Genomic DNA, 12,452 nt, shown 5'->3' with positions numbered 1-12,452 from the left:
ATCTTTCCCTCGATCCTGACTAGTCACCCAGTCCCTGCCACTGAAAAACATCCCCACAGCATGACGCTGCCACCACCATACTTTACCATAGGGATGGTGCCAGGTTTCCTCCAGATGTGACGCTTGGCATTCAGGCCAAAGAGTTCAATCTTGGTTTCATCAGACCAGAAAATCTTGTTTCTCATGGTCTGAGAGTATTTAGGTGCCTTTTGGCAAACTCCAAGCGGGCTGTCATGTGCCTTTTACTGAGGAGTGGCTTCCATCTGGCCACTCTACCATAAAGGCCTGATTGGTGGAGTGCTGCAGAGATGGTTGTCCTTCTGGAAGGTTCTCCCATTGCCACAGAGGAACTCTGGAGCTCTGTCAGAGTGACCATCAGGTTTTTGGTCACTTCCCTGACCAAGACCCTTCTCCCTCGATTGCTCAGTTTGGCCGTGCGGCCAGCTCTAGGAAGAGTCTCGGGGGTTCCAAACTTCATCCATTTAAGAAGGATGGAGGCCACTGTGTTCTTGGGGACCTTCAATGCTGCAGACATTTTTTGGTACCCTTCCCCAGATCTGTGCCTTGACCCAATCCTGTCTCGGAGCTCTTGGACAATTCCCTCGACCTCATGACTGGTTTTTGCTCTGACAAGCACTGTCAACTATGGGACATTATATAGACAGGTGTGTGCCTTTCCAAATCATGGCCAATCAACTGAATTTGCCACAGGTGTACTACAAACAAGTTGTAGAAACATCAAGGATGATCAATGGAAACAGGATGCACCAGAGCTCAATTTTGAGTCTCATAGCAAAGGGTCTGAATACTTATGTAAATATGGTATCTGTTTTTAAATTTGGTGTAAATTTGTAAACATTTATAAAAACCTGTTTTCACTTTGTCATTATGGGGTTGTGTGTGTAGGTTGATGAGGATTTTTTATTTTTTAAACCATTTTAGAATATGGCTGTAACGTAACAAAATGTGGAAAAAGTAAAGGGGTCTGAATATTTTCCGAATGCACTGTACATATAAAGTGGGTAAAACAGTATGTAAACACTATTAAAGTGACCAGTGTTCAATGACTATGTACATAGAGCAGCAGTCTAAGGTGCAGGGTAGAGTACCGGGTGGTAGCCAGCTAGAACAGTGGCTAAGGTTCAGGGCAGGGTACTGAGTGGCTTCAGCATGCTTCAGTTCGGCTGGAGGCTATGCTCCCTTAAAAGACCTTAGCTTGAAAAACAAGAAAAAAGCAGCAATAGTACTGTTTGTCCTATCAGAGACGCCGTAGCCAGTCGTAGCTATTCCTCAAAATAGTCTGAATTAATCTAAGATAACTCAAGAAATCTGTCATTAATTTTGACATTTTTGCAGAGGAGTTCTATAGTTGCTCAATTTTACATCTAACTAAGATGTTTGGTGCAGTATTTCTCAATAAAAAATGTTTTGCATGAAAACGAGTCGTCTCTCATTGAATGATAAAGACTATTGAAGAATCCCTACAGCTGACCAATCACGGACAAAGGGGCGTAGACTTCGGCTCCCGAACTTCGGCTGGCCTCGAGAAAAATGTGTGTGCCCGAACAGCCGGAAAAAACTCTTACGAAGTCCGAAACGAACAAAAATGCCACAAATTGTCGTCATGATATATGCACAACCTCTTCCAAACTGTTTCGGCTGGGAAGCATGCGGACGCCTTTAGGAGCTAAGCCACATTTCTTCAGCCTCCTGAAGTTGAAAAGGCGCTGTTGCGTCTTCTTCACCACGCTGTCTGTGTGAAGGGACCCTTTCAGGTTGTCAGTGATGTGTACGCAGAGGAACTTGAACTTTTCACCTTCTCCACTGCGGCCCCGCCGATGTGGATGGGGGAGTGCTCTCTCTGCTGTCTCCTGTAGTCTACAATCAGCTCCTTCATTTTGTTGAGGGAGAGGTTCTTTTTTTCTGGCACCACTCCACCAGGGCCCTCACCTTCTCCCTGTAGGCTGTCTCATTGTTGTTGGCAATCAGGCCTACCACTGTTGTGTCGTCAGCAAACTTGATGATTAAGTTGGAGAAGTGCGTGGCCACGCAGTCAAGGGTAAACAGGGAGCACAGGAAGGGGCTGAGCACGCACCCTGTGGGGCCCCCGTGTTGAAGATCAGCATGGCGGAGGTGGTGTTGCCTACCTTCACCACTTGGGGTCGGCCCGTCAGGAAGTCCAGGACCCAGTTGCACAGGCAAGGGTTCAGTCCCTGGGCCCTGAGCTGTAATCGATTAACAGTATTCTTACATAGGTATTTATCTTGTTCAGGTGGGATAGGGCAGGGTGTAGTGCAACGGCGATTGCGTCGCCCGGGGATCTGTTGAGGCGATATGTGAATTGTAGTGGGTCTGGGTGTCGGGTAAGGTAGAGGTGATATGGTCCTTAAAAAGCCTCTCAAAGAACTTCATGATGACAGAAATTAGTGCAACGGGTCGATAGTCATTTAGTTCAGTTACCTTCGCTTTCTTGGGTACAGGAACAATGGTGGACATCTTGATGCAAGTGGGGACAACAGACAGGGATATGGAGAGATTAAATATGTCCGTAAATACTCCAGCCAGCTGGTCTGCACATGCTCTGAGGAAGCGGCTTGGGATGCAGTCTGGGCTGGCAGCCTTGCAAGGGTTAACATGCTTAAATTACTCACGTCGGCCACAGAGAACGAAAGCACAGAGTCCTCGTGAGCATCGGTGGCCCACGTCGGCGGCTCGATGTTGTTTTCCTCGAAGCGGGCAAAGGTGTTTATCTCGTCCGGGAGCAAGGCGTAGGTGTCCGCGACGTGTCTGACTTTCCCTTCATAATCTGTGATTGTCTGGAGTCCCTGCCACATATGTCTGATGTCTGAGCCGTTTAATGGAACTTCACTGTGTACGGTTGTTTTGCCTCTTGATTGCGTTGCGGCGGTCATAGCTGGTCTGCTTGTACACGTCCATGTTCCCAGTCACCTTGCCACGGTTAAATGTGGTGGTTTGCGCTAAAGCGTGAATGCTGCAATCTATCCACGGTTTTTGGTTTGGATGAGTTCTAAATCGTCACAGTGGGAACAATATCCTCTATGCACTTCCTGATGAACCTAGTCATCGAGTCAGTGTATACGTCAATACTATTCTCAGAGGTGACCCGGAATATTTCCAGGTCCACGTGATCAAAACAATCTTGAAGCATAGATTTCGACTGATCAGACCAACATTGAGCAGTCCTTACCACAGGAACTTCCTGTCCAAGTTTCTGCCTATAAAGGTGGGGAGGAACAGAAGAAAGGTGTGATCGATTTGCCGAAGGGAGGGCGGGGGAGGGCTTTGTAGCCCGCCCCAAAAGGGAGAGTAGCAATGATCCACGGTCCGTGTTACGCATGTAGCACAGGAGATGTGTTGATAGAATTTCGGTAGCATTTTCCTCAGATTTCCTTCATTAAAGTCCCCAGCTACAATAAATGCGGCCTCAGGATAAGCGGTTTCCACTTTGCACATAGAAAAGTGTAGTTCCTTGAGAGCCGTCGCAGTGTCGGCTTGGGGGGGGAATATACACGGCAGTGACGATGACCGAAAAATATTATCTCGGGAGGTAATGCGGACTGCATTTGATGGTGAGGTTTTCCAGATTGGGAGAACCACAATGTTAATCATGAAACAAACCCCTCCGCCTTTCTTTTTCCCTGAGAGTTTTTTCTTCCTGTCTGCGCGATGGACAGAGAGAACCCTGCTGGCTGAATGGACGTGGACAATATATCCGCAGAGAGCGATGATTCCGTTAAAAAAAATAATAAAAAAAGAGTACGTTACAGTCCCTGATGTCTTTCTGGAAGGAGATCCTCGCCCTAAGCTCATCTAATTTATTGTCCAGGGACTGAACGTTAGCGATGGAGGGAGTTGACACTTGATTCAACAATCATTAATAAACGTACTTCTCAATGATCGGATTCCAGCTGTATTGAAATTGGGCCCTTAGGTACATGAATGCTTGAATCAATGCAAGTTCATTTAAACTAGCTCTACACATCTCTCACACCAAGTCTTTTAGAAGTTTCGGCGGTCCGCTTTGCTCACCTGTAGCAAACATTTTCTGTGCAAGGGTTTTGGACTTTGACGATGATGAACACGTGCTGGAAGTGCGAGCGAATGTTTTTCGGAGTGAAGGGAAGAGCACCAGGTTCCTGGAAGATGACGGTGACGATGTCATTTCCAATGTGTCTTTTCCTCAGTAGCTAAATGGCAAGAAAAGGAAACGGAAAAGAAAAAGCACATTAGAATTCAGAAAAGTAAATGTCTCAATGGTCTCAAAAGGCTGATGAAGACCTACATGGTGGAAATCTATCCCATTCTTAATCTATCATGAGTCAAGCTGTTAAGTGGTCAAGGAAAGGATATGGAGGAGCGTAAAACATGTTTATTTGGAGTCTATCAGAGGGCAAGTGGGAGCTACAGTACTGTCATATTGCTTATACCTCTCATATCCTTGCCAATTGACAGAAGTGCTAAAAGGGGTCAGTGGCTAGGGACCAGGGTTTTTTAACAGGGCAATAGCCTCCTCACCAGGAGACCATAGTCTCTTTAGTCCCTTGGTGTTGGTGGTAAATAAACAGGATGAGGGGTGGAATAGGCCGGATCAAGGGGCTCAAGTAGTGGCAGAGCCTCTGCAGACCTTGGGGGGCTTACTGCTAATCCAGCAAATCCTGATAATCAAGGCCCAAGACACATGCGATGCTCAAGACACTTGGCCCGTTCTATTTCCCTAGAGCTCGGAAACGATACTGGCCCTCGTTCCTGTATAGGTGGCTTTCTATGAACGCTAGGCAGTTTGCGGCTTATAATAATAATAATAATAATAATAATAATAATAATAATAATAATATGCCATTTAGCAGACGCTTTTATCCAAAGCGAATTACAGTCGTGCGTGCATACGTTTTTGTGTATGGGTGGTCCCGGGGATCGAACCCACTACCTTGGCGTTACAAGCGCCGTGCTCTACCAGCTGAGCTACAGAGGAGCTTATGTCCAGGAATCAGGATTGACAGATGGTCACAGCTTTAAAATGGCCTAAAATCTTTATTGCTGTAACTGAATTTCAGACCTCCAGAATAGTCCATTAATCAAAAAACAGTGATATGTATTCTGTTCCCAAGAGCTTTACGTAAGATACAACTGCAAAGCAAATAGATTTAACATGGTGCACATGACAATTCATTTATAGGGCGTATTGCTATGGTCTAGATGAAAGACCCACCCAGGCATATTCACAGACACCAAGCAGAGTGGGAAATTTAATTGAGGAGTGCATGCAAAATTGTTGTTGTGGCAACATCTCCAGCAATAGCATTTCCAATTAACAAGGGACTGACTGGGGAAATTATGCGCGACTCCGAAATGATGAGTGCCAATTTCTAATATTGGAAAGCAGATTGTGACTAAAGGATCAAGATGGCAAGCTACCTGTTGTAGTAAATGGGTAGAAACTATAAGTAATGTTAATAATAATAACTATAATGATAGAAAAAGGGTTGCAGTTAGTTAGAGAAAAAATGTGAGAGTTTACAGAGCAGCATAAAAAAATTTCACTTGACTTGAGTTTCTGGGGGGGAGGGGGGGGGTTACTAAGCTAACATATGGAATTGTTTTAAGATGGTCATAGCAAGGATCATTTAGCTATTTGATTTTGAATTTTAGAACCCCTTTATGTATCCCAAAAAAATATGAAAACATTATTTGATGAAACATTGAATTTGGGCTTATTGCATTTAGGCAATAGAAACGCATTGAATAACAGATTCATACATGGAAAAACAGATAGTAAAAAAATGAGATATTATAAAAAGGAAGATTGTTTTGAAGTGTCTGTCCTATATCTGAGAGATATAAGATCAGGAAACGATTGAATAATTTTTCTTACACATATTTCACCAAAAACATGTTGCTACTAAACTACTTCCATATACAGTTGAAGTCGGAAGTTTACATACACCTTAGCCAAATACATTTAAACTCAGTTTTTCCACAATTCCTGACATTTAATCCTAGTAAAAATTCCCTGTCTTAGTTAGGATCACCACTTTATTTTAAGAATGTGAAATGTCAGAATAATAGTAGAGAGAATGATTTATTTCAGCTTTTCTTTCTTTCATCACATTCCAAGTGGGTCAGAAGCAGAGCATATGAGCGGAGTGGAGCGGGAGCGAGCGTGGAGCGTGAGCGGACAGATTTTGAACAGAGCGCAGAGCGGCATTTTTAAAAGGACGGAGCGTCGCCCTATGTCCCGCTCCAATTTCGCTCGCTCACACCACGAGTCTGAAGCATGCTCAAGCCTGACCCAGAATCCATCTGTTTAATTTAATTTGTGTCGTCCATGAATTTGTATTTTATAGAGCGAGAGGAGCAGCAGCAGCAACAAGAGAAAAGGGTTGAGGAATTCAAAAGTTTATTCACTGCACGCAAAGGCCCAACCATAACAAGGGAGAGAAAAAGAGAGCTGGATGTAGCATTTTTTGAAATGATTTTCATGGACTATGAACCGCTGAGTAAAGGAGAACGCGGAGGGATGCAACACTTCGCCAGCGCAGCTCAACCGGGCTACACCCCCCCAAGAAACTATGATAAATCAGTACTTTACTTTGTCAAATTTACATCTGAGATGCCCCATTCACATGCTTCAGCTGGCGATCAAAAACGCCTTTAACGAGCACGACAACATTAATAGGCTGTTAGTGAAAGTCGGGCACCTGGTGAAAAGTGTACGCAAGAGCACAGAGGAAACCGACCAATTAGGTGTCCGCCCCACAAATGCCTGCGCCATTCGATGGAGCAGCCAGCTGCTGATGATTCAGTCGTTCATCCGGTTGTTCCAAAAAGACCCGTTATGGCAAAACAAACTCAAGTCTAATGTTGCTAACATCACCCTGAATCAAGTACGGCAGCTGACGCACCTTGTCAGTGTGCTGACACCACTAGCAGATCTCACAGACAAAATGCAGAAGGAGCTGGGGAACCTGGGGATGATCCTCCCTGCTGTCACAGAAATCAAATCCCTGCTCACCGATTACACTCACGCTGCACTTCCAATGGGCATCGCTGCTTTTGCAGAAACATTGGCAAACAACGTGTCAATTCGCTATGGAATATACTATACTGATTAACATCAAATTTTAGCGTCAGTGTTAGATCCCCGTTTCAAGACAGAATGGATAATCCGAGATGAGTCTGTATGCAACAAATTCGGGGAGATAAAGTAAGGCTGTGGTTTAAGCTAAAAGTGAAATACATGCAGATTTTGTTCCTTTTTTGGAGTGAGCGGGGGGCGATTTGAGTGGAGCGCGATGCAAACTGCGTTGAGCGCTGAGCGATAATGAGCGGACTGGCCTGATGTGGCTTTGAGCGGGGGGAGCGGAGGGGTGAACAGCTCCGTGAGCGAGGAGCTGAGATTCTCACCGCTCCACTCCGCTCATATGCTCTGGTCAGAAGTTAACATACACTCAATTAGGATTTGGTAGCATTGCCTTTCAATTGTTTAACTTGGGTCAAACGTTTCGGGTAGCCTTCCACAAGCTTCCCACAATAATTTGGGTGAATTTTGTCCCATTTCTCCTGACAGAGCTGGTGTAACTGAGAAAAACACATTTTTCAGTTCTGCCCACATATATTCTATAGGATTGAGGTCAGGGCTTTGTGATGGCCACTCCAATACCTTGACTTTGTTGTCCTTAAGCCATTTTGCCACAACTTTGGAAGTATGCTTGGGGTCATTGTCCATTTGGAAGACCCATTTGCGACCAAGCTTTAACTTCCTGACTGATGTCTTGAGATGTTGCTTCAATATATCCACATAATTTTCCTTCCTCATGATGCCATCTATTTTGTGAAGTGCCCCAGTCCCTCCTGCAGCAAAGCACCCCCACAGCATGATGCTACAACCTCAAACAGTTTGTAGAAAATACTTATTTTCCACCATAATTTGCAAATAAATTCATTATAAATCCTACAATGTGATTTTCTGGATTTATTTTTCTCATTTTGTCTGTCATAGTTGACGTGTACCTATGATGAAAATTACAGGCCTCTCTCATCTTTTTAAGTGGGAGAACTTGCACAATTGGTGGCTGACTAAATACTTTTTCCCCCCACTGTATGTAAACTTCTGACCCACTGGAATTGTGATATAGTGAATTATAAGTGAAATAATCTGTCTGTAAACAATTGTTGGAAAAATTACTTGTGTCATGCACAAAGTAGATGTCCTAACCGACTTGCCAAAACTATAGTTTGTTAACAAGAAATTTGTGGAGTGGTTGAAAAACAAGTTTTAATGACTTCCGACTTCAACTGTATACTTCCATTCATTTTTTAAACTGGTACCAGGTTGCCTTCAGGTGAGTCTTGTGGAGTAAAACAACCGACATGTATGTATTCATAAATCTAATCTTTCTGTAGAGGGTCATATTAGTTTTTTTAGGCCAAACCGTTCGGACGCTACAGAAGTTTCGTGAGAAGACCGATTTTCGGGATGTCTCATGGTCTGACAAACACTGCTGTAGCTCAGCCACCTTCCACCACACATGCGGAAGGCCACCATTGGCGGATGCGGTGGATTGAGACAGCCCATGCAAAAAATAAATATACAACTATCTTAAACAGACAGATTTTGATGGGGATTTTTTTATTATGCCAATTATATTTCAGCGGGACCGCGGAAATTGACTCAAGAGGGTTATGTGCACATCAACTTTTGATTCAGCCCTTAATGTTTTGAAAATCTGACCTACTAGATCTTTGTGTTAATTATCAAAAAGTGTTAAATAGCTCATTTGAAGCAGCACTCCTGAATCTGTCCATTTTGGCTTTAAGGGCAGTTACAACAATATTAAGATACCTCAGTGACATTTGCCAAGACCAGTCTCTCAGTATACTTACACAAATGTTGGGGGCCCACTGTGGGTGGACACAGATTGACTAGTGCTGCTTTAAAGGGATACTTTGGGATTTTGGCAATGAGGCCCTTTATCTACTTTCCCAAGTCATATGAACTTCTGAATAAAAATTTTATGCATCTGTGTCCAGTATGAAGGAAGTTAGAGGTAGCATTAGCGCAATGACTGGAAGTCTACGGGTATCTATTAGCATGCTAGCAGATACCCATAGACTTCCAGTATGTGTGTCCACTCACCTGTTGTCTGTTGTTGGGGGTGTAGGGGAGCAGTGTGGACACGTGGAACATCAGCTCAAAGTCTTTGTAAGTAGTGTAAAGAGAATGTGTTCCAGTGGAATCCGCTGTAACACCCAAACAAAGAATTTAGGTCAGAGCAGCTCAGACAGAGACATTCTAAACAATAGAATTGAAAATAATGTAATACTGTAGTCTCTGAAAAACAATACCAAATTACATGATCTGCAATAAGATCATTGTACACTGCACTAATAATCCTGTGATATTGCCAGGGACGGACTGGGACCAGAAATGGGCATTTCTACAATACCGGTCCATTTGTTTCCTTGATGCCCCATTATGAGTCAAATAACGATAATACTGCGCAAATAGTATTTGTTTATATATATATTTTTTTTACAAATGTACACAGGCCCACTGGGCTTAAGACAGACCAGCCAATCTTGCATTTGCCCTATCGCCAGTCTGTTTCATGGTATTTCAAAATGTCACGTTCTCTTTCCAGGAATCAGGATTGACAGACAGACACAGCTTTAAGATGCCCTAAAATCTATATTCCTGTAACTGAATTTCAGACCTCCAGAATAGTCCATTAATCAAAAAACAGTGAATGCTGAATGCTTTTCCCAAGAGCTTTACACAAGACACTGCAAAGCAAATAGAACCAACAGGGTACACATGACAATTCATTTATAGAGAGTGTTGCTATGGTCTAGATAGAAAGACCCACCCGGGTATATTCACAGACACCAAGTCAAATCAAGCTTTATTTATACAGCTCATTTCAGGAATGCAACGCAATGTGCTTCACAGGAAAAAACTAATAAAAAACAAGGAAAATAAAAGCTGAAATATTTACTACACAACAAACATAAGAATAAAAACTAAAGAGTGACAAAAACTGAATGACTAAAAAGCACCCTAAGGAAAAGCAAAGCTAAAAAGATTAGTTTTAAGATCTCTTAAATATGTCCACAGTTTCGGCCCCCCTCAGGTTCTCTGGTAGGCTATTCCAGAGGCTGGGGGCATAATAACTAAAGACTGCCTCTCCACCAAGCAGAGTGGGGAATTTAACTGAAAAGTGCATGGAGTGCATGCGACCAGCCCATCTTGCATTTGCCTGAACTGCCCTATGTTTCTTGGTATTTCTAAATTCCTGTACTTCAGCAGAACTAAATATAGATCTCTATATATCTATATTAATATACACTGAACAAAAATGTAAATGCAATATGAAACATGGGACCAACACTTTACATGAGCTGAAACAAAAAATCCCAGAAATATTCCAAACGCACAAAATGCTTATTTCTCTCAAATGTTGTGCACAAATTTGTTTATATCCCTGTTAGTGAGCATTTCTCCTTTGCCAAAATAATCCATCCACCTGACAGGTGTGGCATATCAAGAAGCTAATTAAACAGCATGATAATTACACAGGTGCAGCTTATGCTGGGGACAATAAAAGGTCACTCTAAAATGCGCAGTTTTGTCACACAACGCCACAGATGTCTCAAGTTTTGAGGGAGCGTGCAATTGGCATGTTGACTGCAGGAATGTCCACCAGAGCTGTTGCCAGATAATTGAATGTTCATTTCACTACCATAAACTGCCTCCAACGTCGTTTTAGAGAATTTGGCAGTACGTTCAACAGGCCTCACAACCGCAGACCACGGGAAACCACGCCAGGCCAGGACGTCCATATCCGGCTTCTTCACCTGCGGGATCGTCTGGCTGGGCCTGGCTGCCCAGTGGGTGGGCCTATGCCCACCCATGGCTGCAACCCTGACCAGTCATGTGAAATCCATAGATTAGGGACTAATGAATTTATTTCAATTGACTGATTTCTTTATATGAACTGTAATCAGTAAAATCTTTGAAATTGTTGCCTGTCTGTATATATGTATGGATATATGGCCCATGTGGGAATCAGTCCCATAACTCAGGTGTTGCCAGCATCAAGCAGAAGGCAACAACAGATCTGAAGTTGGCCAAACTCATACAGTACCTCCATAGACCTTGGGCATTTCTCCATATACAGTGGCTCGGTTTTCATATTCAATTATGACTTGTTTCACATACTCCAAACTTTCAAAGCGAAAGAGAAACAAAGGGTAGGAGCTGCGTGAGTTTGGCGGAACAGTTCTCTTTGGAAACAGGTATTGACTGATAGGAACAAACTTGGAAGGTAGTCCTTTGCTGCATTACCAAAAAACTCTAAGGCACTTATGTGTATCATTTCTTTTTTCAATCTTATTACGTTTGCACCGTTCAAAGAAAACCTGGCCATGTAACGCATTTTGAAGCATTTTTCAGTGCACAGAGAGAAATTGACTTTTTTTTAAATGGTTTTGTGCAATCTACCAAATGTTTTCTAACACAGAAAAGGACTAACTTCCAAGTTTGCTCCTATCAAAAGATAAATCATTCAGTTGGACTGTACAAGGTGATGTATTGTATGTGTCCAGCTGGGCCCTGATCTACATAACTTACTGCACATTTATCAAGCATATGATAAATAAAATGATAATAAAATATATAAACAAATTATGTGTGTGTTGAGTCGTGGACTCTTACTTTTGTTGTCCAGCTGGGCCCGGTACTTGGTGAAGCCCTTCAGCCTGACTCTCTGGCCTAGCAGCTCCATGAACTCCTCCAGAGCAGGGCTAGCACTCTCATTGTTGTACATCTCCTCTTCGGTGCTCTGGCCCGCCTGGCAGTACATAATGCCCACCTTGTGCTGGAAGCTCAACTGGAACCACAAAGAACAATAGAAGTGGGGTTATGACATACCAATGTCTGCCCAATATCTGTTTATGCCATGCTAATGGGTGGAAGAACCTTGTAATAGAGAGGTGGGTTATAACCTGGGGTTATGACCTGCCTATGTCTACCTAATGTCTGTTTATTATACGATAATAAATAAGTATTTTTTTTAATCTCAATTCAGATCATATAAGAACTGGCATAACGCTTGTGAAACATTTCTCAAAATGTTTGGGCTCATTACCAAATTATAGCAGGTGCAATTTTTCATAAGACATTATTTCAGCGCAACACTGAGATGGGACATACAGTATTCAACAACGCATTCCTCCTGATCTACACTCGATTGAAATGCTCTGTAGAGTCAGAGACGGTTGCCGGCGCTGGTATACGGTGTAAAATTAGACTGAAACGCCCCTGTAAGCACTCAGGGAGGGAGGGATAAACCAAGCGTTTTACCAGCTCAGTGCATTTGATCTCCTGCTATCAATACCTATTACCTGACACCTGGTGCTGAGATAGCTAGCGC

At 43.1% G+C, this 12,452-nt stretch overlaps 1 protein-coding gene across 6 annotated transcripts in view; it reads right to left on the bottom strand.

The window, feature by feature from the left end:
• Positions 1-11,904, bottom strand: part of LOC123487352 (signal-induced proliferation-associated 1-like protein 2) — a 60,664-nt gene extending 48,760 nt beyond the window's left edge. For all 6 annotated transcript variants that reach the window (XM_045218577.1, XM_045218578.1, XM_045218579.1 and 3 more), the window contains exons 1-3: positions 11,735-11,904; positions 9,158-9,261; positions 4,051-4,208 (exon numbers count right to left, since the gene is read on the bottom strand). In XM_045218577.1, coding sequence (XP_045074512.1) covers positions 4,051-4,208; positions 9,158-9,261; positions 11,735-11,882 — 410 coding nt within the window. In that variant the 5' untranslated portion in view covers positions 11,883-11,904. The remainder of the gene's footprint in view (positions 1-4,050; positions 4,209-9,157; positions 9,262-11,734) is intronic.
• Positions 11,905-12,452: the final 548 nt, after the last annotated feature.

The sequence above is a fragment of the Coregonus clupeaformis genome, unplaced genomic scaffold (genome assembly GCF_020615455.1).
Source record: "Coregonus clupeaformis isolate EN_2021a unplaced genomic scaffold, ASM2061545v1 scaf1672, whole genome shotgun sequence".
Classification (NCBI taxonomy): domain Eukaryota; kingdom Metazoa; phylum Chordata; class Actinopteri; order Salmoniformes; family Salmonidae; genus Coregonus; species Coregonus clupeaformis.
Note: the sequence above shows the minus strand (reverse complement) of the source record. Positions and strands in the feature narration are given on the sequence as shown.